The sequence below is a fragment of the Prionailurus viverrinus genome, chromosome X (genome assembly GCF_022837055.1).
Source record: "Prionailurus viverrinus isolate Anna chromosome X, UM_Priviv_1.0, whole genome shotgun sequence".
Lineage (NCBI taxonomy): Eukaryota > Metazoa > Chordata > Mammalia > Carnivora > Felidae > Prionailurus > Prionailurus viverrinus.
This window is the reverse complement of record NC_062579.1, coordinates 4862865-4889365: the sequence shown is the minus strand read 5'-3', so window position 1 is coordinate 4889365 and position 26501 is coordinate 4862865. Positions and strand designations below refer to the sequence as shown.

Genomic DNA, 26501 nt, shown 5'->3' with positions numbered 1-26501 from the left:
GTGTGACAGCTACACAAATACGCTCAGCTTTGCCCGGAAGCTCATGAAGAAGGGGGTTCCTTGTCATTGGTGATGTGTTTATTTTGGAGTTATAAAGAACCAGGCAGCCCTTTTCAAAAATGTTGGTCGCGAGCCTGGTATTTAAACTTATGCCATGTTTCAACAACACATTGCGATTATCTGGGAACCTTGGCTGTACAAATGACGGCTGGCCGCAACAGAAAACAGTTAAAAAGAAATTCAGCTCCTGGTGTGGTTTCTCTACATGGCGTGCCATTTTTCAGGCCTTAACTTACCGATCTGGTATTTTCTTCTGTTTCTTGCCCATATGGAGCCACAATCCAGCTGGCTGGCTTGTAAACACCTAGAAAAGGCATCTTGCACATAGAGGAACCATTTATTCATGAAGTCAGTGCACGGTTCTTTTTTTTTTTTTTTAATTTTTTTTTTCAACGTTTATTTTATTTTTGGGACAGAGAGAGACAGAGCATGAACGGGGGAGGAACAGAGAGAGAGAGGGAGACACAGAATCGGAAACAGGCTCCAGGCTCCGAGCCGTCAGCCCAGAGCCTGATGCGGGGCTCGAACTCACGGACCGCGAGATCATGACCTGGCTGAAGTCGGACGCTTAACCGACTGCGCCACCCAGGCGCCCCCAGTGCACAGTTCTTAGGAGTTTTCGGTGTCACTAAAACTGCCAGGTTTAAAAAGGGGATGCTAATTTAGAGGAATGATGATTAATGCTAATTATGACTTTAATTACCACATATTCAGGGCTTGCTGGGAGCTAATAAGCCCTCCCCCACAGAAATTCACTGGCATTGTCTCATCTGATCGCTACAAACCTGAGAGGTGGCTTGTTCTTTGCTCCATCTTCTTGATGCGGACACCGAGGCTCAGGGATGTTCTGAATCTTACCAAAGAGCTCATCTGTGTGTGAACCCAGGTCTCCACCACCATACCAGTGGGTCTCAACCTTTATTGTGCAAAAATAGGGCTCATCTGGGGATGCTGGCTCGTGATGAAGGTGCTTGACCCTAATTCCTTGTGACCCTAATTCCCCAAATCTGCCTTAAAGCCCAGAAACCCGCATATTTAACAAGAATCATCTGCCCAGGTAACTCCACTGTCCTGGGTCTGCAGGCTGAATTTTGAACAGCTCTGAATCACTCCTTGCTGGCTCCCTTGGCCTTTGGAAGTTTACAGTTGGATGAGGTTAGAGAGATGCCACAATTAGAGACTAGTCTCAAGGACATAAGAAAACAATGTGGTATAGACCAAAACCAAAATGATTTCAATCAATTTTATTTCATGGGAAAATCAAGTCTGTTTGTAAAGATGCAATTTTGCTCAAAAGAATGACCCTTCTGAATAGATCACAGATATTAGATTGTTGGTTTTTCAGTTTGTCTTTTGCTTCTTCTTTTCTCTAAATGTGGAGACATATACTTCTGGTAGAGGAAGGAAATCTCTTTGGTTCATGCTTTTGGGGAGTTGTTGTCCGGTTGATCAAGACTCTATTGTATTGAGACCTTGTTTGTGTTTGTTTGTTCCTTTTAAATTGGTTTGTGCTGTTTGTATTTCTTAATGCTAGTTTTAAATAGCTTCCGTAATTCTGTTTGTTTACATAATACACAGATTTATACATATGTAATATACATAATAATGTATAATATACTTAACGATACATAGTGCATGCATTTGATATTACACCAAACTCATCAATGATTATTAATAGTTCCTGACACCATTGTTTTAAGGAGATTCTATGTAATCTGGGCCTAATAGCAGACCTAAGGTATGCTATGCCAAGGTTTCTGAACCTCTGCTCTATGAACGTATGGGGCGAGAAATTTCTTTATCGTGGGGGGCTGTGTTGGGTGTTGTAGGATGTTGAACAGATCCCTGACCTTCACCCACTAGATGCCAGTAGCGAACCCCTCCCCAGACTTACGACAGCCAAAAATGTTTCCCGCCATTGCCAGATGTCTCCTGAGGGGGGCAAAAATCGCCCTCAAAAACCACTGTGCTGTATCTTTTTGTATCATTGTTATCCTTTATTGATGCCGTCCAGTAGTGCTCCAGATTTAAAGGATAGTTTTACAACTATCAAGGCCTTTAGGCTATCCAGAAACATTGGATCAGTTTCAACTTCACTTACATTTATAGTATTGAAACAAATTTGAAATCATCCACTTTCAATTTGGGGGGAAAAAAAACCATCCTGTGGCAACCGCTCAGAAGACTAGATCCAGAGAGCCTGAAAATGAGTCACCCGTTTAGTAGATGAACAGTCACCAAAGAAACATGCTGCCCTGGAGCACAATTGAGACTTGAGGAACAGCCAGAGGCACATTCTAGGCCGTGCTGTTGGGCTGTGGCCCTCTTCTGGGCACCTCCCATGAGGATCACAAGGCAATATCGACCTTTGTGTTTCATGTCCTTGTGCTCATAGGAGTTCTGATGGGTGAGTGTAGGTGTCATGGATTTGTTTTTCTTCGGGTCTGATGTTACTACGTTTATTTTCTGTCCTCATGTACCAGCATTTTTTGGCTCATCCACAGGCTCTCTTTCAAAACACTGTTTCTTAGCAGTTTATTCAAATCCACAGGACATCTCCCACCTAGATACAGCATTACATGGGTGGTTAGTTTCCAGTTTCTTATTGAACTGGTGACGTACCTGATTCATTTAGTCTGTGGATTGACAAATATTTATTCAGTGACGGTTACGTGCCAGGTTCTGCCTTGGACACCGGGGACACCAAGGCGGATAAACCAGGCGAGTTTCTTGCCCTCCTGAATCTAGCTGATGTATATAGCTCATGATGCAGGACAGGGTCTCTGGTACATGGTAGTAGATGTTAAATAAATCTGTGCGGCATATTGAAAGACCCTAATCTCTTTGTATCCAGTGTCTGCAAACTACAGCCCGTGGGCCAAATCCAGCTCACCACCTGTTGTTTTATACTACCTTCTAGCGAAGAATGGTATTTACATTTTTAAATGGTTGAAAAAAATCACAAGAATAATATAGGTCTCTAGGTTCTACGTGTCTCTCTTAGAGACTTAGAGAGTGTGGCTCCACTTGTTCAAATTTGAATCAGCATCATACCTAGCCCAACATTTTTGCTGATCTCTATATCTTTGACTTGCTCCCTCCCTCACTTTCTTTTGAAATTTCTTTCCATTTTTCCCATATGTGGATCTGATCACGCTCCTCTCTCGTTCAAGGTCCCTTCATGACTAGGCATCACCTACTACTGAGTAGAGTCCAATCTGCCTCGCAATGCCTGCAGTAAAAGCCCTCCAGGATCTGGCCCTGACTCCTACATGGCTTCGCCTCCTGCAATTTCCCTCCTTCCAGCCCTGTAATTTCCCAAACCAAGCTAGTTGTCCCGAATTCATTTGCCTTGGCACCCACTGTTTTTCCAGTGTTGCATTTCTCCTGGGCAAACTCTCCCTCCTCTTACTCAGCTTTCGAGTCTCCGTTGAAACACCACCTTCTCTAGAAAGCTTTCTCTGATCCCCCAGACAGATGTCCAAACCTTTTCCCCTAGGTACCCCATTGCATCTGGTACTTAATTCCAGTATCACAATCTCTGTATTTTATGGGTCGTATGTGCTCTTCCTATTGAAGTTGAAATTTTTTTAGCATTTATTTATTATTGAGAGACAGAGAGAGACAGAGTGTGAGCATGGGAGGGGCAGAGAGAGGGAGACACAGAATCCGAAGCAGGCTCCAGGCCCTGAGCTGTCAGCACAGAGCCCGACACGGGGCTCGAACTCACAGACTGCGAGATCATGCCCTGAGTCGAAGTCGGATGCTCAACCGACTGAGCCACCCAGGCGCCCCTTGAAGTTTAACTCCTTAAGAACAAGGACTCTGCTGTCACTTTGATTATCCCAAGCCTAGTACCATTCTCGGCATGTAATAGGTGCCCCTTAAATTTTGTTTGAATTAATTAACCAGGAGGACATAGCAAATAAAAATAAAATGTTTATTATAGGGATTCGTTTATTTCAGTCATAAGCTGTGGTCCAGAGGTTGGTGAACTATATAGCCCAATGGAAAAATGCAGCCTTCCTCCTGTTTTTATAAATGAAGTTTTATTGGAACATGGCCACACTCATTCATTTATGAATTGTCCGTGGCTGCTTTCTGCCACAAAGGTGTATTTGAGTGGTTTGACAGAGACCACATGGCCTGTCGAGCCTGAAATATTTACTATCTGGACTTTTACAGCAAAAGATGGTCAACCCCTACTATAGATAATTGAGCCAACTGGAGGTCACATTCTTAAGTGCTTTTAATGAATAGGTATGCAATTCCGTTTTGACACTTCAAATAGCAATGGGCTTTCTTAGATACCTAAACTTCATATTTAAAAGTTGCCAACTCCTCTGGGGGTGGCTCAGTCGGTTAAGGGTCCAACTTCGGCTCAGGTCATGATCTCGAGGTTCGTGGGTTTGGGCTCTGTGCTGACAGCTCGGAACCTGGAGGCTGCCTCAGATTCTGTGCCTCTCTCTCTCTCTCTCTCATTCTCTCTCTCTATCTGCCCCTCCCCTGCTCACACTGTCTCTCTCTTTCGCTCAAAAATACATAAAAATTAAAAAATAAAAGTTGCCAACTCATCTGGAACTTTCGTTTGGGAGGAAAAAGAGAAATTCACTGATATTATACCTCATGGTACCCTAAGCTTAAAGACTGTGAGTAAGAGGTATACTCAAGGCCTGAGTCCTCAACTCCTGTCTAAACATGTGCTTAGGCCAATTATACCAAAAACGGAAAAGGAAGGAAAAAATGCAAAATATACTGGGCCTGGAAGAATTTTTTTCAGTTCATCAAACGATGGCAATCTACCCACTTTGCCTGGATTTGCTCACTCACTCCCGTGCCGAGACTATCCCCCCATCATGCCCCCTGAACCCCTCCTGGGCTCCTGTTTTTACCATTAGGCACCGGATGCAAATTCATATGTGTACCCTATACTTGCCTTGTTTGTTGTCTGCCCCGACCAGAGTATAATATCTCCATCTGTTAAATGAATGAATAAATACATGAAGCCCCACATACAAAGGAAAAAATATCGACAAATTAGCATAGTGCCATTCACTCTTGGAATGAACATTCTAGGCAGGAATTTGCTACCGCGAGGGCACAGAGGTGTTTTGGTAGCTGCTGGGGACGATCGTTCTTGTCTCTCTTCTTTAAGGCGAGTGATAAGGATGGCAAAGTCTTATGAGATTCCTTCCTCCTGGAACTTTTTTTGATTGCTAAAGAAATTGTAGATACCTGTTCAAAGCTCTTGCGCTGTGGCTGATGTCTGTGGTTCACGGGAAACCCTCCTCAGTAAGGGGACACTGGGTTTCAGAGGATCGTGGCGTATCATCTCTTAGGCCATCACATTCTCACTGTCCACACCGAGGGCAGGGCTATTCAGTCCACGTGGATGTATGTGCACACAAGAACATACTCAGGAGTGGGGGAATCTTTACTTTGATTCTTTGCTATGGAGTATTTTAACATCAGATGTGTCTAGAAATATGTGTAGTTGTGATTGATCATATTTCTGTACCTGTTGACCAAAATAACTCAGAGTGCTGTAAATAGAAACTCAATGGTTGATTTAGCAGACAGTTTAAGGGCACATGTTTTTAGCTTGAGTTCTGGTTGGTTCCAAATCTTATAAGTTTTATGATTGGAGGAAAATTACTTAACTTCTGTAAGGCTCAATTTCACCTCTATTATATTGTATTTACATACGCTGTAAATTGCTGTAATATTAATACAATGTATCATACATATAATTATGTACCATAAGTATTTATCATATGAGCATATATGTTATAAATATACTAGATTGTATTCTCATGTAATGTATTATTAAGTATTATACAGTTTACCTTTGAACATTGTGGGAGTTAGGGCACCAACCCCCAACACAATCAAAGATCTGCATTTAATTTTTGATTCCCCAGAAACTTAACTACCAACAGCCTACTTGAGTGGAAGTCGTAATTACCAGTAACATAAAGCCTATTAGCACCTATTTTGTATGTTGTACGTGTTACAGACTATATTCTTAGAATAAAGTAAGCTAGAGAAAAGAAAATGTGATTAAGGAAATCGTAAGGAAGAGAACATACATTTATAGTACCGTACTGTATTTACCCCAAAATATCTGTGTATAAGCAGACTTGTGCCGTTCAAACCCGGTTTGCTCAAATCTAGTGTGCGTGATGGCAACTGGCGGCACTTTTTCCTTTCACTGAGCTACATGACCGAAAAGGTTCCCATGTGTTCCCGTAAAAGAGAGGAAGTAGGACCTTTAAAGTCTCTTTCCCGTGGTTTTCTTTGGCTACATGTAAATCATTATACGGGACCAAGTGACCCAGCAGATACTAGAGATTTTTGGCATTCGCACCTGACTGAGAAAATTCACGATTACCTGAGAGTAGCTTTGATTTTAGGGCTGAAGAGCCGATGGTGGCACCCAGAGATGAAGTTTGCTTGACTTTATTACCGACTAAGAGAAAGGATGAGGTTCGTGAGGCATACATGAACTGTGTTTAACTCTTGATGTTTTCCCCCTTGGTGCAGGGTGATTTCACCTGGAACAGCATGTCGGGCCGCAGTGTGCGGCTGAGATCAGTTCCCATCCAGAGTCTCTCGGAGCTGGAGCGGGCCCGGCTGCAGGAAGTGGCTTTCTATCAGTTGCAGCAGGACTGTGACCTGAGCTGTCCAATCACCATTCCCAAAGGTAAGACCACGCCTGCCATTCCCCCGGGAAACGCTGAGAGTCGAACATCTGCTTCGCCAAAGCCACAGGCTGGAAACACCTCTCGCACCTAACATTAACACGGGAAGGAAACTACAGCTTCTTGGTTGTTGGCTGGCATCATTGTCCATCCTGAAGGACATGTTCAAGGGGGACAGTTGACGTGTCAACCAATATGTTTAAAGGGAAGGTCCGCTTGGGGAAGGTCAGCTTGAGGTAGTGAAGGGGAAAGCCATGTGTATCTCAGCAGCCTGCATGGCTTCCGAACAATCCATTAAAAAGAACTTTCAGAAAGGTCAACCTCAAGGGCTCGAACTAAGACCGTGTGGGTAGCAACGTGATATCAAAATAATCAGTTGAAAAGAATGTTTTCACAATCTATTAAACTCGTCATTTGACCTTATGCTAACCCAGAATCAGGGATTCTACTCACGTTAAGTCATTTTTATCATCTTTCACCTGATGTATCTGACGTTTTGACAAATACAGGTCCTGATTCTGGTAAAGATGAGAAGCGTGAATCTGAAATCCTTTCATCTGTCAATTCTGTTTCTGAAGGTTTCCTATCTTCCATAAGGATACTTCCTAATCTGTAAAAGCGTGTAACAGAAAGGCGATTTGTTGTTCTTTCAGTTTCTAGAACAACTTAGAAATGTTGTTGGCAAACCCAATTGTAGCAAAGGGAATGATGACTCAAAAAAGTTCTGTGACACTCAGATTGGATACATATCAGATAAGATATCGTGGAACAAACATTCTTTTGTAGCTTTGTTTTTAACTCCAGTTAATTTAATGTTCCTCTTTGTTCCTGCTTTTTAAAGAGTCCACTAAATAAATAACCTTTACCAAACAGTTTTATAAAAATTGTCTGCTAGAAGCTATCTCTGTTACTTGTTTCTTTTTTTTTTAATTTTTTTTCAATGTTTATTTTTGAGAGCAAGAGAGAGAGAGAGACAGAGACAGAGCATGAGTGGGGAGCGACTGACAGAGAGGGAGACACAGAATCTGCAGCAGGCTCCAGGCTCTGAGCTGTCAGCACAGAGCCCGGTGTAGGACTTGAACTCACAAACCGTGAGATCGTGACATGAGCCCAAGTCAGACACTTAACAGACCGAGCCACCCAGGCACCCCTCCATTGCTTGTTTCTGAGACTATGTAGTTCCCAGCCTCTTCAGGGAAATACTTGCTCTATTGAGATGTTCAAAGATGTTTGAGCTATAGGACTTATTTTTTTTATTTTCTATCAAAGTAGGAACTAATGATTTACAAGTAATTTACTTATGGAGGAGAGAAGGAATCGTGTGCCTGGGAGGAGAGAAACAGACCTCACCCAAGAGTTCTGAAGCATTTGTTTGGGGCACATGATTATAGACATCGAATGTTTACCCAGATCCTTCAGATACAGGGCCAGTGCTGAGAGCTGTGATGGCAGCTTTGGTCTGAGGGTGGCAACTTGGGTCCATGCAAACCCCCAAGTGGAGGTTTTAAACAGGGTCAATTCACAGTGTGAATAATTTATTCAAGAAAATAAATACAGTGGCCATGGCCTAGACCCTAAATAAATGGCAGCAAACCTAATGAGATAGTGGGTATAATGAAATGGAAATATACTCAAGCTCATACTTCTGTTCTCTGTCACTTTAGAATGATGTAGGGATTTGTTTGTGGGTATCTGTTTGGGGACCCCTCTTCCTCTGTGAAACTAGTGTTTCCAGGGCTCGGGTGAATGATAATCTGACATATTCATCGGCTGCTGGGACTCACCGTATAAGGGGAAGACTTGAGGAGTGGGGGTTGGGAAGTTACTGAGGTGGCTTCCTAGAGTGGACCGTAGGAGTGGGATCAGAGCACCAGCAGAGTCTGACGTCCTCTCGAGCTGTAATGATAAGGGGACATCAGTTATGTGAGCGCAGATACAGCCAGATTAGAAGCCAGTGGGCAAACATGTGGATTCAGCCGAGACTGCCTCTCCATCGTCGGCGAGATAGGAAGCAATTTCATCTGCTGGGAGCCAGGATGGGAAGGAGGTCCAGGAGGTTTGAGGAAAGAGGCAAAGAGGGGAAGAGAGGGAAGCTGGCGGACCAGCGGTGTTGCAAGATGACAGGGCAGCCCAAACGGTCCATCTGAGGCTAGTAGCTGGGAGCTTGACTTGCACAGCAAACATCCCGGCAGCCAAACACGGCCAAAGCAAACCATGCCATTTTGTACTTTAAATTTCCTAGCCCTTAATCCACTCTCCTCTCACTAGAGTTAGGATCTTCTAGGTGAGTTCAGGGATGGTAGAGAGGGACATGGCCATTGAGAGTACATCTGCGGTAGGCAGAATACTGCACTCCCAAAGAGTGCCGTGTCCTAGTCCCCGGAACCTGCCAGTGTTACCTCACAGGCCCCAACATCTTTGCAGATGTGAGCAATCAAGGTCCTGCGCATAGCGAGATTATCCTGGATTAGCTGGGAGGGCCCAAGCTAATCACATGGCTGCTGAAAGGCAGAGACACTTTCCCAGCTACCGCTGAGTCAGAGAGAGAGAGGACTATGGAGGAATAGTCGAGAGATGCAACCTTGCTGGCTTTGAAGGTGAAGGAAGGGCCACCAGCCAAGGGACGAAGGCAGCCTCTGAGAGCTGGAAAAGGCAAGGACACAGATTCTCCCTAGAACCCTAGAGAGGAATACGACCCTGCTGATGCCTTGGTGTAAACCCAGTGAGACCCATTTCAGACTTCTGACCTCCAGAAATGTCAGGTAATAAACCTGAGTTGTTTAAGCAACTAAGTTTATGGTCCTTTGTTACAGACCTGATAGGAAACCAATTAGTACAGTATCCACAGGAATGATTGTAATCCCAGACGTTGGAATCTCAGTTGGGAAAGAAGAGAAGTTAGGAATAGATATAACAGTCTATATTTTTTTCCTGAATAAGAAGAATCAGTAATACATAGATGTCAATTATGTTGTTAATGATCTGTGAGCTGAATGTGATTCCAGAAAACACACCAACAGGATTTGTTTTTGTGATACCCCTAAGTTGATCTAAGCATCGTCTAGACAAATAACTACGTGAGAGTAGGCAGGGGAAATCTGAAAAAGAGGTCAAGTGGAGAGAACCCCTCTCCATTTATTAAAATGCCAGGCAACTACAGCAATTAAAAGAGGATTATACTGGGGCGCCTGGGTGGCGCAGTCGGTTAAGCGTCCGACTTCAGCCAGGTCACGATCTCGCGGTCCGTGAGTTCGAGCCCCGCATCGGGCTCTGGGCTGACGGCTCGGAGCCTGGAGCCTGTTTCCGATTCTGTGTCTCCCTCTCTCTCTCTGCCCCTCCCCCGTTCATGCTCTGTCTCTCTCTCTGTCCCAAAAATAGATTAAAAACGTTGAAAAAAAAAAAAGAGGATTATACTGTTTCGCAACAGGCAGATCAATAGAAGACAATAGAGTTTAGAAACGAACAAAAATAAATATGGCAACTTATGACATGATAAATGTTGCTTTTTTTTTGTTCAGGGGGAAAATGATGGATTAAGTATTTGTGACAGTGAGACGACCACTGAGGAGAAAAGGCTGGATTCTGACCTTACCCCTTATATCAAAATAAACTGATATGGAAGAAATATTTGAGGATTTTTTTTTTAATGAAACTATAAGTGCACCGAAATAAAACATAGCTGCATATTTAGATATTTTTACATTGGGGAAGGCATTACCCAGAAAACATAAAGATAATGATGCATTTCACTGCATTGAAGGACAAAAAACAGAATCATCTGTGTGGAAAAAAAATAATTCAATAGAAATTTACAGCACATTTGACCAGCTAAAGGCTCACTTCTGTACCATATAAAGCTTTATTACAAACTAATGTGAAAAGGAAAAATAATTGATATATACACAAATTACAGGAAGCACCCACGTGTGTATTCAAGAAATGCACGCTAAACACAAAGGGGTTTTTTCTTCCTCCTAGATCGGAAGGGCTCCAAAAGTTGGGTAATATACTTTATGGGAAGGCAGACACTTTTCATACCATTGGTAGGAATTTCATTGTTGCAGCAACTTACAACGTGGTTGGGCAACATCTAACTCTCAAATGGCCCAGCAACCCTCCTTCTAAGACTGTATCTCACAGATCCTCTTGTGGGGGCACCTGGGTGGCTCAGTCGTTTGAGCGTCCGACTTCGGCTCAGGTCATGATCTCGCGGTCCGTGAGTTCAAGCCCCGCGTCGGGCTCTGTGCTGATGGCTCGGAGCCTGGAGCCCGCTGCGGATTCTGTGTCTCCCTCTCTCTACCCCTTCCCCACTCATGCTCTGTCTCTCTCTCTCTGTTTCTCCAAGATGAATAAACGTTAAAAACAAATTTTTTTTAAAAAAGATACACTCTTGTGTTAATTGAGGTAGGCTCACCACTCAGTGCCCTAACAGGACAACGGTTTCTTCCTCACCCAGACATTTCTCCCGTGGAAGATGGCCATGGGGGCCAAGAGAGTGGACTCTGCTCCATGCATTTGTTCAGGGACCTGAGCTTCTCACGCCTTGTGGCTCCTTCCTCCTCTGTATCCACTTAGCCAGGAGACACACAAACTAAAAACTGGTAATATTTACATAAACCTTATAAAATGACTGAGAAGCTTAATTTGTGGTCTCTTCTAAACTTAAGCCATTTCGCAGAGGGACTTTGGAAGATGCTCTACAGAAGCTAGAGAAATCTTTGGGAGGCCTTTCAGCGGGAGGGATCAGATCTATGAGTTTCCCCTGTGAGCCTGAGCTCGCCCCGTGGAGACAACCATGGAATGCTTCCTCCTGGTGGAAGGCTGCTCTTGGCATGGGCTTCAGGACGAGTCTTTCTAGCGTGTAACTGTCCCAGTCCTGAACAGCAGAACCAGGAGACAAATGCGGAGAAGCACGGTCAAGAAATTAAACGGTACCGTATGACCTGCATGGACTTCTCGTTTATTCAAAACACGCCAACAAAGTACTATTTATGCATCAGATAGTATGTTAGGCTCAATTCATACGATTTTGGTAACATTTAATACAAATGGTCTAAGCAGGGGTTAGCAACTGGCCTGCTGGTCAAACCCAGCTCACCATCTGTTTTGGTAAATCAAATCTTCCTGGAACGCAGCCATGCTTATTCATTTACATGCCGTCTACAGATCTGTCACGTAACGAAGGCAGAATTGAGGAGCTGTGACAGCCCATATGTCTCGCAGGCTCAAGTGTTTACTATCTGGCCCTTTACAGGAAAAATTTGCTGTCTAAGGTAACACGAAAGGAAATGACTGATTTCTGCCACAATCAGTAAAGCATGTTAGTGCAGGCGCTATGGCTTAACCTCATTATGTTGTAAAGGCAAGTTTCTAAAGCTGAATGGTTCCACGAGACAGAAGTGCACATTCCTGTTTTCTTTAGTCCTCTTGTTTCCCCCCTCTCCCTTCAGTTAATTTCTGATATCACAGCTGAGAAAGGCTTCGTTTACGTATTTTGCAAACAGTGTCATGGACTGAGGAATAGTCGACGGTCTAAGAAAATGTGCCCAATGGTCTAGGAAAAGAGTATGCCTCAAAATCGCGCAATTATATGGCTTCCTTATGAAGTGGTCCCTCACCGTGGTCTCTCAGGCGGTGTAAAACCCGAGTAAACAACTCCGTGAAAGCGAGAAAATGATATTTTGGGGTAGGGTCCCCCTGAAGCTGTCTTGGGGATTTAAATGCGACTGGTGGTGTAGGTGGTGATTCAAACAAATGAGGGCGACCTGACGGGCCAGGAACATGAGCTTGGGTGTTGATGTAACAGCCCTAGACAGAAAATCTATCTATCCTCTTTCTGTATTATTCTTGCTGGCGTGGCCCAGGTGAAGAGGTGATGTGCTAGAACTCTTTGTCAAAGCCTTCTGTGTAAGTAAAAATTGAAATTGAAGCCCGGGGGAAAACCTGCAAACCCCACCTTAGGTAGAAATGCTGAGAGGAAGCAAACGTCACCCAATAGGGTGATCAAAGAATAATGAATCTGGAGCACCGGCTACACTGCCCGGGTCTCCACCCCATTCCACTGCCCTTCAGCAAATCCTTGGAAGTCGATGAATGCACGCACGCACGCATGCGCGTGTCCTTTCAAATTAAACTCCTTCCTCTCCTCTTCCCTGTCTCTCTAAAGAGCATCATCCACGCCTTTCTCTCATTTCCCCCAGGATCCCCAGGAATGATTTTGACATGTCAGTGTCTCCCTACCACGTCACCCCATGCCCAGTCCCCAACTCTGACTGATGGTCTCGTAGGGTTGATGTGAGATTTAAGCGCAGTAAGCAACGTGAGCTGAAAACATCCCCTGAGGTTGTATACACTCTCGACAAACCTTACGTGCCACCATTGCCATCGGCGCCATATCACTGTGTCTCACGGCCGTCTCACCTTAACTGTAGCCAGAGGCCCCCCCCTGCTTTCCTCAATCTAGGGCTTCTCTCCCACTCTGCCCACCACACCTAAATCCATTAGGGCCTTGGTAAGGTAGATGGGGCATTATTTCCGTAGGGCCACAGAAATGAGCCTAGGTTAGACCCTTGGCCTAAGCATCTAGTGCCTTCTCTGTCTAGAGCCCGGCTGTAGAGTGCCATCTGGGAGGCCTTCTGGTACAGCTTCCCTGCGCTCTCGCTCTCTCTCCCCCCCCCTCTTGCTCTCTCTCCCTCTCCTTCTCTCTCCCTCTCAATACCAAGCTAGATGTACAACCTGGAGGAAGTAGATATGTGGGGCTTTAGGTTCTTAAGAGGTAGAAGCCTTTAATGGAGGCTATAATATCATGTCAAAAGCAGTCCCCATCCTCAAGGGTTTCCTAGTCAGTCAATGGAGAATGCACGAGTACATCAATTCTATTAAAAGATAGAACAGTGGATGGCATTTATCCAAGTTACCACTGGTGACCCTTACAGATACAAGCTGCCTTGTCTACCTATTCCAGCAAAAGCCAGGAATGACGGAGAGATTTCTCTGCAGGCTCTTCTGTAATTTTCTTCTTGGATGCTCTCCTCTGTACCCCAGGGCTTTTACCATGTCAAGTTCTCAAATGTATGCTGCTGTTCCATTCTGTTCTGGCGCTGAGCGGGCAGCCCGGTAGGATAGTATGTGTTTCTTTAAGCCATATGCTATGTGCCTTTGTATTCACAAATGGCTCCCTTTATGTTCTCAGACAAAAGTTTTCTATCCAACGTCTTGTCCCTACTGGTCACATTTGTACATATTTATCTATCTTTTTTGGAGCAGCAACGATTATTGCACAAGGTGTTGGCATTTTGAACAAAACTTTTGTCACTGCAGTTTCTGGAATATTCTGGCACCTTTCAAAGACTTCAAGACTACGCTATTCTCTCTGTTGGGAGCATGGCCCAAAAGTAAACTTGATAATTACAAAGAATGTCTCATCCCGGAAATATGAATAGGAGCTCCCATTTTTGCTTTTTTCTTTGTTTCCCCATGGGTGAAACAGAGGCAAATAAGTATTCATTGAAATTAAATACCAAGGGGTTTTTGAAACCAACCAGGCTTTCTAGATAATTTGAAATCGAGCCCTCAAGATGATTTAACAATTGAATTACCGGGCATTTATAAAACTGTTACAGATGCAAAGCTCTGAAAAAGCAGCTTAAGCAGTCTTCACTTAAGACAGGAGTGGACAAACTGCAGCCCAAATGCCAAATCCAGCCCACTGCCTATTTTTATGAATAAAGTGTTCTTAAAACACAAGCACACTGGTTTGTTGCTATATGGTCCAAGGTTGCTTTTAGCAGAGACCATATGGCCCACAACGCTGAAGATATTCACTATCTCGACCTTTACAGAAAAGGCTTCTTGACCTCTGTTTTAAGACAGTCATATTAATTGCATATAGTAATTTATAGTTATTATCTTTGCCACTGATCAAGTATACTATTCTGTTCGTTTCAATTTCTTCACTATCTTAACCTTATTTTGCAATAAGAGTGTTTTTTTTAACAATGTGGCTTTTTGTAACTCTCAGATGTTTTACGTGTTTATATTAACTTAAAGTGTTTATATTATATTGGTATTTTAAATGTAAATGTAGATAGCTATATTTAAATGTTTACATTATATTAGATCGATCAGATAGTTTTTCAAAGTGGGTAACCGATTCTCTTGGTGGCGCTGAACAAGAAAGAAAAGTTAGGTGTTTTTCTGAGTTGCTTAAATAACTGATGCCATCATGCAGTTTATAGGAATGTAGGTTACACATTAAATGGGCGACTTCAATAATAAGTCAATCTCCAGTATGGGTTGGTTATTAGCTTTGTTACTGCTCTCTGCTTTGATAACCGAGAATTTAGCAATATTTCTCTTTAAGGACCAGACTTATTTACAGATTGAGGGATCCTTGTAATCTGATCTCCCTCCTCTTAGCCTCTTTATCTTCGATCCCACCCAACACACACAAATTCAAACCTTTCAAGGATGTCTTTCTTAGGGATACCTGGCATTACAGGACGAGGATGGTACAAATAGAAGTTGAAAAACACATCCCACAGCAGAGTTTTGGATTGTCCACTGCTAAGATGCTTTGGCTGTAAATTAGGGACACCAAACCCAAAGTGGCTTAAATAATAAAGAGATTGATTGTATGACTTTATTTTTTTTTATTTTTTTTTAACGTTTATTTATTTTTGGGACAGAGAGAGACAGAGCATGAACGGGGGAGGGGCAGAGAGAGAGGGAGACACAGAATCGGAAACAGGCTCCAGGCTCCGAGCCATCAGCCCAGAGCCCGACGCGGGGCTCGAACTCCCGGACCGCGAGATCGTGACCTGGCTGAAGTCGGACGCTTAACCGACTGTGCCACCCAGGCGCCCCGATTGTATGACTTTATACGGAGCCCACAGGTAGGCTAGTCCCGGTACTCGTGCATTTCTCGACCGTAAGCAGTGGGTCACTTTCTTCTTTGGCTGGCCTCCCTTGTCGCAAAATGACTACAGCAGCCACCAGCGTCACTTCCTCTCTGGCAGCGTGAAGAAGCAGAGACTCCTCATCAGGTATCTTGTCCATAATAGAGAAGTATTTTCCCTGCTGCTTCCCAGTGGACTTTCCTCCGTTCTTCATCCCCAGAACTGCAGCATCTGCCAGTGCCCCAGTCCATACTGGCAGGCAGAAAGAAATCACCAGAATTGGCTTAACCTCAGATTCCTTTCGTGACCCCGGGGTGAGTACTCATCCCAGGTCGCAAGGGAGGAAGCCTAGACACATTTATTTGCTTTAGTATCTAGCACGGCCCTTTGCATAGACCTGTGGCTCAGGAAGGATTTGAGAAATTGAAGGGAATGGAGTTAAGATTCAATCATAGTATCTCATCATGTTTCAGATACCGTTTCCATATCGTAAAGAATTGTTTCGTATGGCTCAAAGAATAATCAAAAGCAAGGATGGAAAAGGAAAGGATGAAGAGCCTAATAGTTTTCATCTAATTCCATCGTTTATCCAGTTATTGAATCTGTAAGAGCTGTTTTCAGAGAGCTACTGGCAGAGATTTGGAAGAGTTCCCAAGGCTTCAAGTTTATGGTTTAAAGATATTTGATTCCCACCAAAAACCATAAAACACCTAGGAATAAATCTAACCAAAGAGGTAAAGACATTTGATTCCCTTCTTACTTGTTCACTATAAAACAGTATCTGCGAAAAGAAAGTAAATAATAACGGACTCTCACACAGGTCAAAAATCATACCGTGTGTCGATACCCTTGTCTGACTCTATCTACCTTTTCAACTCAAACTACAGGCTTTCGCTTTAAATCGACTAATGACGAAACTTCTGTAATTTGGAGTTTAATTTCCTTAACAATCCAGGGTATTTCTTTGGGTTAAGCGACTTCTGTCTTTTTGTTGTCCTGCCTGCTTTCTTTCCCTTATGCTCCAAGGAAAGAAATATGGCTCAAGGAAAAGACTTGCCAAAAGCCATTTTTCTTGCTCTGATATTTGGAAACTTCTGTCTCTGCGAATATAATGCCTACCTAGGCTAAGTTAAAAACATTGTTTTTGATTTAAGGAATGTGTGATAAGACATGCAAGTTCAGATGCCAGGAGAGACAGACCAGCTCCTAGCTTAGGAAAAGTCACTGCCCAGGCTGCCCCTTTGGAACATGAGCTTATAGCTTTTTTTTTTTTCTTTACTCGTAACATTTGAATATGGAAAAAATGACAGCAAGTAAAAGATCCTTCTGGGGCATCATTTGATCATGACCAGTTATTACGTTGCCAAAATAATTGACATGAAATGGAAAAGGTCTCTTAGCATTTACCTGGAAGCATGGTGACCCCCAAGAGCTGCCTCCCTTTACAACAGTGAGAGATTCACAGAATGTTCTCATTTTCTGACCGCAGCTTTGATCATTTCACCACCACTTCCACATGTAAACTGTGAGGACTGGTACATTTCACAAGTACTTGGGGGAGCCTTGGCCCCAAGGAGTGGCATCTGTATTGCTTAAGAATGCCATAAATATTTTCTTCCCTGAGAAATAGACACTTTGGAAGCAGATCTTAAGAAAATCTAATGCACAAGGTGCCTGAAGGATAAAGAAACAATGTTTAATTCATCGCGGTTTATACCAAGCAAGATGACTCAATCACCCTGTTTCTGCCTGCCTCCTATTTCCATCAAGGTCAATGGAAGAACCTATAGGTTTGATTAAATTACTGAGAGGCTATAGAATGGAAGGGTTCTTGAAAATAACATGAAAAAATATATATGTAGTGAGATCCGAAGCTGACTGAACAGTGGGACCGGTTTGGGCTTGAGTGCGTTGTTTTCCACTTTTTCTATGTAGATTGTTTTGTTCCAGATTCTTATTTGTCACTCTCGTAAGCCCTAGTTCCCACCTAAGAAACTGTCATTTCCCTCCTGAATTAGCAATTTTCTCATCTTTTCTCACCAACAGAATTTTTGCTTGGTAAAGGGTTGGATTACTAGGAATAAAACATTGGCAGGTGTATGATGAGAAAGGATCTCCTAGACTAAACAGTCACCATGTGATCTATTGGGAGGAACCCCCCACCACAATTCAAAGGCCCCGTGCGAAGCGTCGCTTCGTCCTTTAAGACTGAACACAAGCAAACATTAGCCTTCCGAAGCGCTGGAGACTGCCTTCTCGCTTCGGACCCCTCGCCTGCTAAATGCCCCCACCGCGGCTTTTCTTCATTTTCCTTTCATGAAGTTACCGTGTGTCTGTCTTTGGCACTGAACTCTGAGTTTCTCAAAGGCAGAGATGGCGTTCATTCACCTGGGGTCATAGTGCCTAGCTCGGTCTCCCCTACAACGTGTGCTTCGTCAGCGTTGGACGGAGGGGTGGACAGAGCGGGGACGGGTCAGAGTATGGGGGATGAGACCGCTTTCTGGGGGGAAGATGCCGTTTAAACAGATAACCGTTAGAGTGTAAATAAAGTCTGAAGCCAAGGAGATTCGTCACGTTCTGTGGTGCAACATCCCTGGACAGAGAGCACTTGTTTGCGAACAGAGGCCAGATTGCTGCTTTGGCTCTTTTCCTAATCCTCTGGGGCTAAGCCTAGTTCAGCTCTCAGACTGGATGGAGCATTGCACTGGTCCCATTGGGTCCCCTGTCCTGGACTTGCTGCCACGTTTCCTGCCGAGAGGCAGAGGTAGCCGCTTTCCTGCTAACTACTCCCCCCACCCCCTTTTGCCAGGGCTGCCCTCCCTTCCATTTCTCAGGATGGACTTTGAATGGCAACTCAAAGTAGCAGGGGCTATTTTGAATCCATTCTAATGAGCATCGTTACTGAGCAATGGCAGGGACTGTCTCCAATGCCCAGCTGACTTTTCCCGGGGTGTGATTTTGGGGTTCTGGTGGCCCAGCTCTCATCAGTTCCACTGTGTTTTCCGCGTTCACTTACGAAAGGAACTTACACCGCTGACATTAACCATTGGAAAGCACTAGACACAGAGTGTGGGCTCGATGAATGGCCCTCAAGTGCCAGGGGCTGTTAATATTTTTTTAAAAAAATTTTTAATGTTTATTTTTGAGGCAGAGAGAGACAGAGTATGAGCGGGGGAGGGGCAGAGAGAGAGGGAGACACAAGATCCCAAGCAGGCTCCAGGCTCTGAGCTGTCAGCACAGAGCCCGATGCGGGGCTCAAACCCACGAACTGCGAGATCGTGACCTGAGCTGAAGTCGGACGCTTAGCCGACTGAACCACCCGGGCGCCCCTGGGGCTGTTAATAATATTACAACTTCTTTGACAGACCTCCTGTCCCAAACTGGAAATGAAGTATCTGGTTTAGTCTTTCTCTTGCCTTAGTGTTGGGAGGTCTGTGGCTTGAGAGCCCTCAAAAGGGGAAGGATGAGACCAAAGGATGAATTTGAGTTTTAGCGAAGGGTATAGTTTTAGCCAACATTTTTATAAGACGTGCGCAGATTGTATAGCTCGCCTTCTCCACATTCATACATATAATTTAAAAACTGTATTTTGGTTTATCAGAACAGGCATGGGAACTTAAAAAGCAAACAGATTGATACGCTGATCAGTGTTCTTGGATGCAAATGTCAAGCACCAAGTCTGGATAACTTACGCCGAGAAGAGGGATTTAGGGAACCTAAGAAATAGGCAGTATCATAAGACAATCTAATCAGCCACCTATGAAAACGTCACTGGGGCCATAAAAATAAATCTGGTCAAGTCTCTCATCTGTCCACTCCCTTTCCAGAAAACATGGTACGCCAGAAAGGCAGATATAACTGATGCTTTATAGTGACCTAACACACACGTTTTCCTTCAGATCAGGGACGTGTGAATAGGAAGATTATCTCAGTAGTTTCAGCCAGGCCAGAAACTCTGGCTCTTGAGTCACCTGTTGCCATAGAGTTGCGCTCCCAAGTCTGTATGTTTCAAAGCGCTTCGGTGAACCGTGTAAGCCTCCACCTTCTCACATGCTTGACAAATGAGGTTTCAACCTTTTGCCTGAATACGTCCAGGACGTGGGAGAAAGGGCTTTTTAAAAAACAACATGCTTGGCAAGGTGTCTGGCTTCGGCTCAGGTCATGATCTCGCGGTTCGTGGGTTCGAGCCCTGCGTCGGGCTCTGTGCCGACAGCTCAGAGCCTGGAGCCTGCTTGGGATTCTGTGCCTCCCTCTCTCTCTCTCTCTCTGCCCCGCCCCTGCGCATACCCTATCTCTGTCTCTGTCCCTCTCTCTTCTCTCTCTCTTTCTCAAAAATAAGTAAATATTTAAAAATTTTTTTTAAATGAACATTAAAAAATTTTAAAAGCAACAACTTTGTTTTAGAATAATTTTAGATTTATAGAAAAGTTATAAAGATAACACAGAGTTCCCTTATGCCCCTCAGCCAATCTCCCCTAATGATAACATCTTATGTAACCTTGGCATGCTTATCACAACGAGGAAACCAACATTGGTCCATTGCTATCAGCCAAACTACAGACTTTGTTCAGATTTCACCAGTTTCCCCACTAATATCCTTTTTCCGACCCAAGATCCCATCTAGGATACCGCATGCATTTAGCTGGGTATCTTTTTTTTTTCTTTTCTTTTCTCCCTTTTTTTTCAACGTTTATTTATTTTTGGGACAGAGAGAGACAGAGCATGAACGGGGGAGGGGCAGAGAGAGAGGGAGACACAGAATCGGAAACTGGCTCCAGGCTCTGAGCCATCAGCCCAGAGCCTGACGCGGGGCTCGAACTCCCGGACCGCGAGATCGTGACCTGGCTGAAGTCGGACGCTTAACCGACTGCGCCACCCAGGCGCCCCGTCTCCCTTTTTTTTAAAACTAACAAATATTTCCTATCTCACAGGGTTTCTGGAAATATCCCAGTGTCGTTGTTCTGGTTCAGGTTCTGGTTCATGAGGTTTGCCCCCAAGCTCCCCTGGGAGTGCAACCATCTGAAGGCTTGACTGGGGCAGGAGGATCAGGGTCTGGGCCCACTCACGTGGCTGCTGGCTGGAGACACCAGTTCCCTACCACGTGGCCCTCTGCATAGGGTTACTTGTCATGTGGCTTCCCCCAGAGTGAGGGATGCAAGACGGAGGGAGCAAACAGGATGGAGGGCCACAGTGAAAGGTGCCTTTTTTTTTTTTTTTTTTTGAGGGAGCTCATTCCACTGCTGAACAGCTCCATTTGCTGAGAAACCTGTCTTTGCACAGGTTTGCACAGAGCAAGGTTTCCTTGCTCTGGCCAGGGGTGGACTAGCCAGGAGGCCTCTTCATCCATCCACCATCTATTCATACAGCTGTTCACCGTCCAACGTCCTTCTACATCTGATCTAAACGAGGACAAGACACTTCGGACGAAGACATAGAAGGCTGCTTATTCACAGAACCTGCTTCATTCCCCTACATGTAGTCAGGAATCTGGTAGAAACATAGCTATAGGCAGACTCACATTCTTTAGAAACTGAAAGAAATTGTTATTCAGCCTGATACGTAAAAGCTCAATGATTTATAAACATTTTTATATTCTTCTGTCTAAAACAGAAGCGGACACCGGGTGTAACCTGGGCATTGTGACAAGTGGGAAAATGTGAATGTGTCACATGGTCCAAGCCCACAGCTGCTCTCTAGGTAGAGTTACACACAGACCGATGCTTCTTAACCGGAGTGATTCTGCCCCCGTGGGACATTTGGCGATGTCCAGAGACATTATTGGTCGTCACAACAGGGAATGGGTGGGTGTTCTGGCATCTAGTAAACCGAGGCCAGGGATGCTGCTAGATATCCTACTGTGCACAGGGCAGTTCCTCACAGCCAAGAGCTCTCTGGCCCCAAATGTCACTAGAGCCAAGGCTACACAGGTACCCCCCAGCTAAGCATTTTTTTAATCATAGGTCACTATTCACAAAGATCACACATTTTTTTTTTTCCTATCAGGAGGCTTCAAGATATTGTTTGGAATTTTGGAGTTTGAAGTACATGTTATCCTTGTGGGACTCTGTAAACTCTCATGCCGGTGCGAATAGCAATTAGCAGAACGACACGGAAAGCGTTCGATGTTCGGGAGTAAAGCCTAAGATTGCATACGTGCTGACCTGGCCATGCAGCTTGTACTTATCTACCCTAGAACAGTGGTGCTTAGATTTCAGTGAGAACCAGAATAACCCCCCTGGAGTGTATGTTAAAGCACACGCTGCCGGGTCCCACCCCAGAGTTCCTGAGTCACTAGTTTTGGGGATGGGACCATAAACTTTGCAGCTCTAACAAGTTCCAATTTCCCGGGGCGGTACTGATGCCAGTGGTCCTAGAACCACACTCAAAGGACCACAGAGTGATTCTTGGACATGTACATAGGAAGACATGCACAAAATTTTTCAAAAACACTGTTCCCGACAGTCCCAAGCTAGAAACAACTCAAATCTCCATCAATAGTCCAATGGGGGAAATTAACCATGGTATATTCATACCAGAAGACAGTGCACAGGAATCAAAATGAGTGACCTACAGCCACCTGCCTCAACAGGATGAATTTCAGAAATGTCGATGAATGAAATAAATGAGGCAAGAAAGAATACTTAGAGCGTGATTCCATCTGTGTGAAGTCGAAAGCAGGAAAAAGGAACTATATTCTTTATAAATGGATACATAGATAGTAAAACTGTAAAGAAAAGCAGATGATTATTAGATTATGATTATTATTATTATTATTATTAGATATAGATTATTAGATGACTGATCAGAGCAATGATTACCCTGGGTGAGGGGGAGGTAGGCACACAGGAGACTTGGGTACAGAGAATAGTCTACCTCTGAACTTGACTGTTGGTTGTGTGGGAGTTGGCCTCCTCAATATTATTTAAACTGTATATTTATATTTATACACATCTTTACGTATTTTACATCTTCCAATTAAAAAGAAGTTTAAGGAATTCCTTCTATCTTAAAAGAAAATGTCCCCTATCCTATATGTATTGTGGTTCTTTGACAACTCGCTTGAATTTTAGCATCTGCCCGCTGGTTATAAAAACCAAGTCTCTTAAGCTTTACTATTTGGTTTAGTTATTCTTCTGGGTCAACTAATAAAAAATGAAGGAATGATAGAATTTTTTAAGGACATATACTCTTGTTACAGTCAAATACATGTGGTGATGTGAACTAGTGAATAAAGTGTTACAAAGTAAAAGCCTGTTTGGAGAATGGATTTGAATCTTGGGTTGTTAGTATGTTTATTGTGGTACATGTATAATAAGTTATGGGAGGCCATATCGTTAATCATCTTTTAGACACTGGAGATAAGAACATACCTGTAATGAAAGAGACTGATGGCTCTCTACCACATTACAACTGACTTACTTGAATGTCCCCTATACAAATCTCACGACCGCAAAGGTAAAGACTCTTAGGAACTATTTCTATCTTGTGGGAGGAGACTCATTTTTGAAATATTTCTTTGCTTTTTGAAAGAGGACGGATCGGATGTGTCTGTCGACTACCGTGTGATGTCTTTTGCCTCCAAAAATTCAGAGAGAAGGAGTTGGGAACATCTGTAGCCCCGAGAGGATCCCAGGAACGCTCGTTTCTGTTTAAGAATGTGCATGCTGTCTTTTCCTGATATCAGAGTCTTGCTTTTAAATTTTATTGGAGAGTGTCTGAGTCTCTCTCTGCACTACACTTTTTAGTGTGTCCTGTAAGAGAACAATTCGTAATCCCCCTTTTAAACATAAGGTTCTTCACGGCACGGGCTACACTTCCCTTATTTGATGGTAGTGCGGATTTCCAATTTGCACCTCCCGCGTGTTTAATTGATGGTTGCGTAATCCCGAAATGCATTCTTGCCGTGACATCCCAGGAATCCGACTGCAGCTGCCTACTGATATGAGCGGTGTCTTTATTATTTGGCGAGCGAGCCAGATGTGCAAGTACGTTTGTTGTGAGGACAAGACGCTAAAAGGATATTATGCCTTACTGATTATAGTGAAAAATTAGAAATGACCCAACGGTCCCTGGGTGGGGGAATGGTTAATTAAATTATGGCACAGCTACGCTATGGAATACGATGCAAGCACCAAAAAGAAAGTAGAGCTGAATTTATGCACATGTGTCGGGGTCCCCCTGAAGCCCTTTAGATGTGTCCACAGTCACACAGTTAGTAGATGGTGCAGCAATAGCTTGTCTGAGTTCTCTGGACCTCTAGATTCGTTTCCTTATCCAGTTACACTCTACCAGCTTATAAATGTCAGAATAATATGTACTGTTGACTTTCCTCTCCTGGACGTTTGATTCCAGATGACATTGGTTTGCGTAAACGTGAAGAATGGAAGAGACTCATGTAATAGTAATAGCAAACATATCTAAGTGTCACCACTAAGTTAATTCTGAAGGAGGTAAGTTTCCTGTACTTTCCATGATTGAAACAAAATTTAGGAGCGTACATCAAGATTCTGGCTGTGCGTACTGCCCGCGTCAGGGATTTTCATGTGTTTTCAGAGCCATTACTCTGTTTAAAATGCCATATTATAAGTGAAGTAAGCAAGAAGTCATGCTTTTGCTCAAATGTAGTCACTGATAGTGTAAGATGTCACATGTATAGCTTGAGTTTACAATTTGTCATTCTTTTAATATTTGCAGATGGGCAGAAGAGAAAGAAATCTTTGAGAAAGAAACTGGATTCACTAGGAAAGGAGAAAAACAAAGACCGAGGTAAAGGACAGAAGGAACCACAGCGGATGCGTCCTCCGTGGAGCATAATGGTTGAATTTGGTGGGGTTTTTGAATTGCATAGATTTATGCAGTTCAACTCTATTATGTAAACTGGCTTTCTGCAACAGAATGTCATTAAAGCCTGTTTTGGTCTACTCTTTTGTGTTTGAGTGGCCCTGTACTGAGTTGATGAATTCAACTGGTTTGAGCAAAGTGTGACCTCGGCCAAGTTTATGGTTCCAATTATGATGCTGCCCAATCAGCAACGCATAAGAGGAACCTGGGTTGAGTAGCCATGGACAGCATCTCTAACGCTAACCAGCTGTCTGGCAAGGCCAGATAGTTAGGCAGGGCTAGTTGAATGAGAAAAAGTTTGGATTTGCCTACCATGACTACTGGAAAGAAACAGTCTCATCCTCATGAGCTACTGGAGATGGGCCATTCTCCGCATTTCTGTGTTAGATCACAGCAGGCTTATGTTTTGCCCTATATGTTTTGGGGATTGTTGACTGTCTTCATACTGTTCTGTGTCCCTTCTGTGTCTATTTAGGGAGCTGACACATTAGCCACTCTTTGAGAGGTATTTGTGGTCATTTTTAACTAATATTCACTGAGCCTGCCTAATGGGCACCTGGGCCCCATTAGCACAGTACAACTTTCTGTGGCTTGTTTGTATGGGCCCATGTGAAATGACCGCGGAAGAGTGCCGTCGTATGAATGTATTTCCATTTTATGTGACACAATGAATGAGTGTTGAGTGAGGAGACCCATATGTCTCACCTCGGAGTTCTTTTCTATAATGATTGAATTTCTGCTTGAAAAGATCCCAGACTCTCCACCCATGTCTTGAACTGTGCCTAAAGTGTCACGACATTTGGTTCTTTGGACTCAAAGGAGATTTGAAAAGTCCTAAAGAATGGAGAATCAATGTTTTACTTCCCTTAGAGCGGGATTTCTCAACCTGGGTCTACTGACGTTTTAGGCTGGATCATTCTTTGTTATGGAGGCTGTCCTGTCCATTGCGTGAGACGCTCAGCGGCATCTCTGGCCCCTACCACTAGATGCCAGTAGCACCGCCCCCCACCAGGATGTCTCCAGACATTTCAAATGTTTACCTCACGCTGGAGAAAAGGAGATGAAAATATGAGTGATTCCCTACCTCTGGCTGCACAGTAGAATAAAACTGTGTGCACCCTTTAAAATGCCCAGTGCCCAGACCCCCACCCCAGAAAGTATAATTCCACCGGTCTGTAAGGGTACCGGACAGGAGGGCTTCGATAAACTATGAATGTGCGGCTTCTAACATGCGAATTCCGGTCCATACTGACTAGCGTACTCACCAGGGCACGTCGTGTCACAGCAGAATCTGCTGCTGGTATAACCAGGGCAAAGGGCCTTAATTCTTGTCCAGCTACCTATCGCAGTCTGATAAGTTGTGTTCTTTTTAATCGGTTCATATGTTCTTACCCTTATTTTTCAATGGCTATTAGTAACCAGGATAGCTTTTTTAAACTCGAGGTTTTGCTTCTTCTGTTCTTGCCACTGACGACCTTTGCCTCACTAGATTAGAGTAATTCTCAGTGTTTATAAAGTGAATTAATGGGACCACACAGACTTGCATTAGGAATGTGTACCTTTAAAGTTGGTTTATTCTAGGATGATGATATGAATACTAGGATTTGAATACTCAGAATGCAGACTTTCAAGTGATTCTTCGCGAGTGCCCATTCAGGCTAGACTGAGCAGAATGAGCATTTTCTGCGGGAGACGACTGAGTTCCCTCAACAGAGGGAGATGTGTGTGTGTGCTTCCTTATATTCCAGAACAACAGGAAGCAAGGATGTGAATGAGCAGAAAAGGAAGGGCCAGGGGAAGTAATTGACCAATATGTACTGAGCCATTATACATTTTGCAGACCAAATCGTACTTAGGAATTACATAGGCCCGGTGAAAATTTGGCGGAGTTCTATAAGGCTGCCCAGGGAGCTGGCTGGGAAAAGGCAGGCAAGTCCTGGTGCTCCAAAGACGCATCAGGGCGCCTAGGTGGCTCAGTCGGTGAAGCGTCAGACTCTTGGTT

General features: G+C 43.9%; 1 protein-coding gene across 4 annotated transcripts in view; it reads left to right on the top strand.

Annotated features, from left to right (window-relative positions):
* The window catches only part of ARHGAP6 (Rho GTPase activating protein 6), a 451443-nt gene that overhangs the window by 370995 nt on the left and 53947 nt on the right, over window positions 1-26501 (top strand). For all 4 annotated transcript variants that reach the window (XM_047844196.1, XM_047844197.1, XM_047844199.1 and 1 more), the window contains 2 exons: window positions 6604-6763; window positions 24353-24424. In XM_047844196.1, the coding sequence (XP_047700152.1) occupies window positions 6604-6763; window positions 24353-24424 (232 nt within the window). The remainder of the gene's footprint in view (window positions 1-6603; window positions 6764-24352; window positions 24425-26501) is intronic.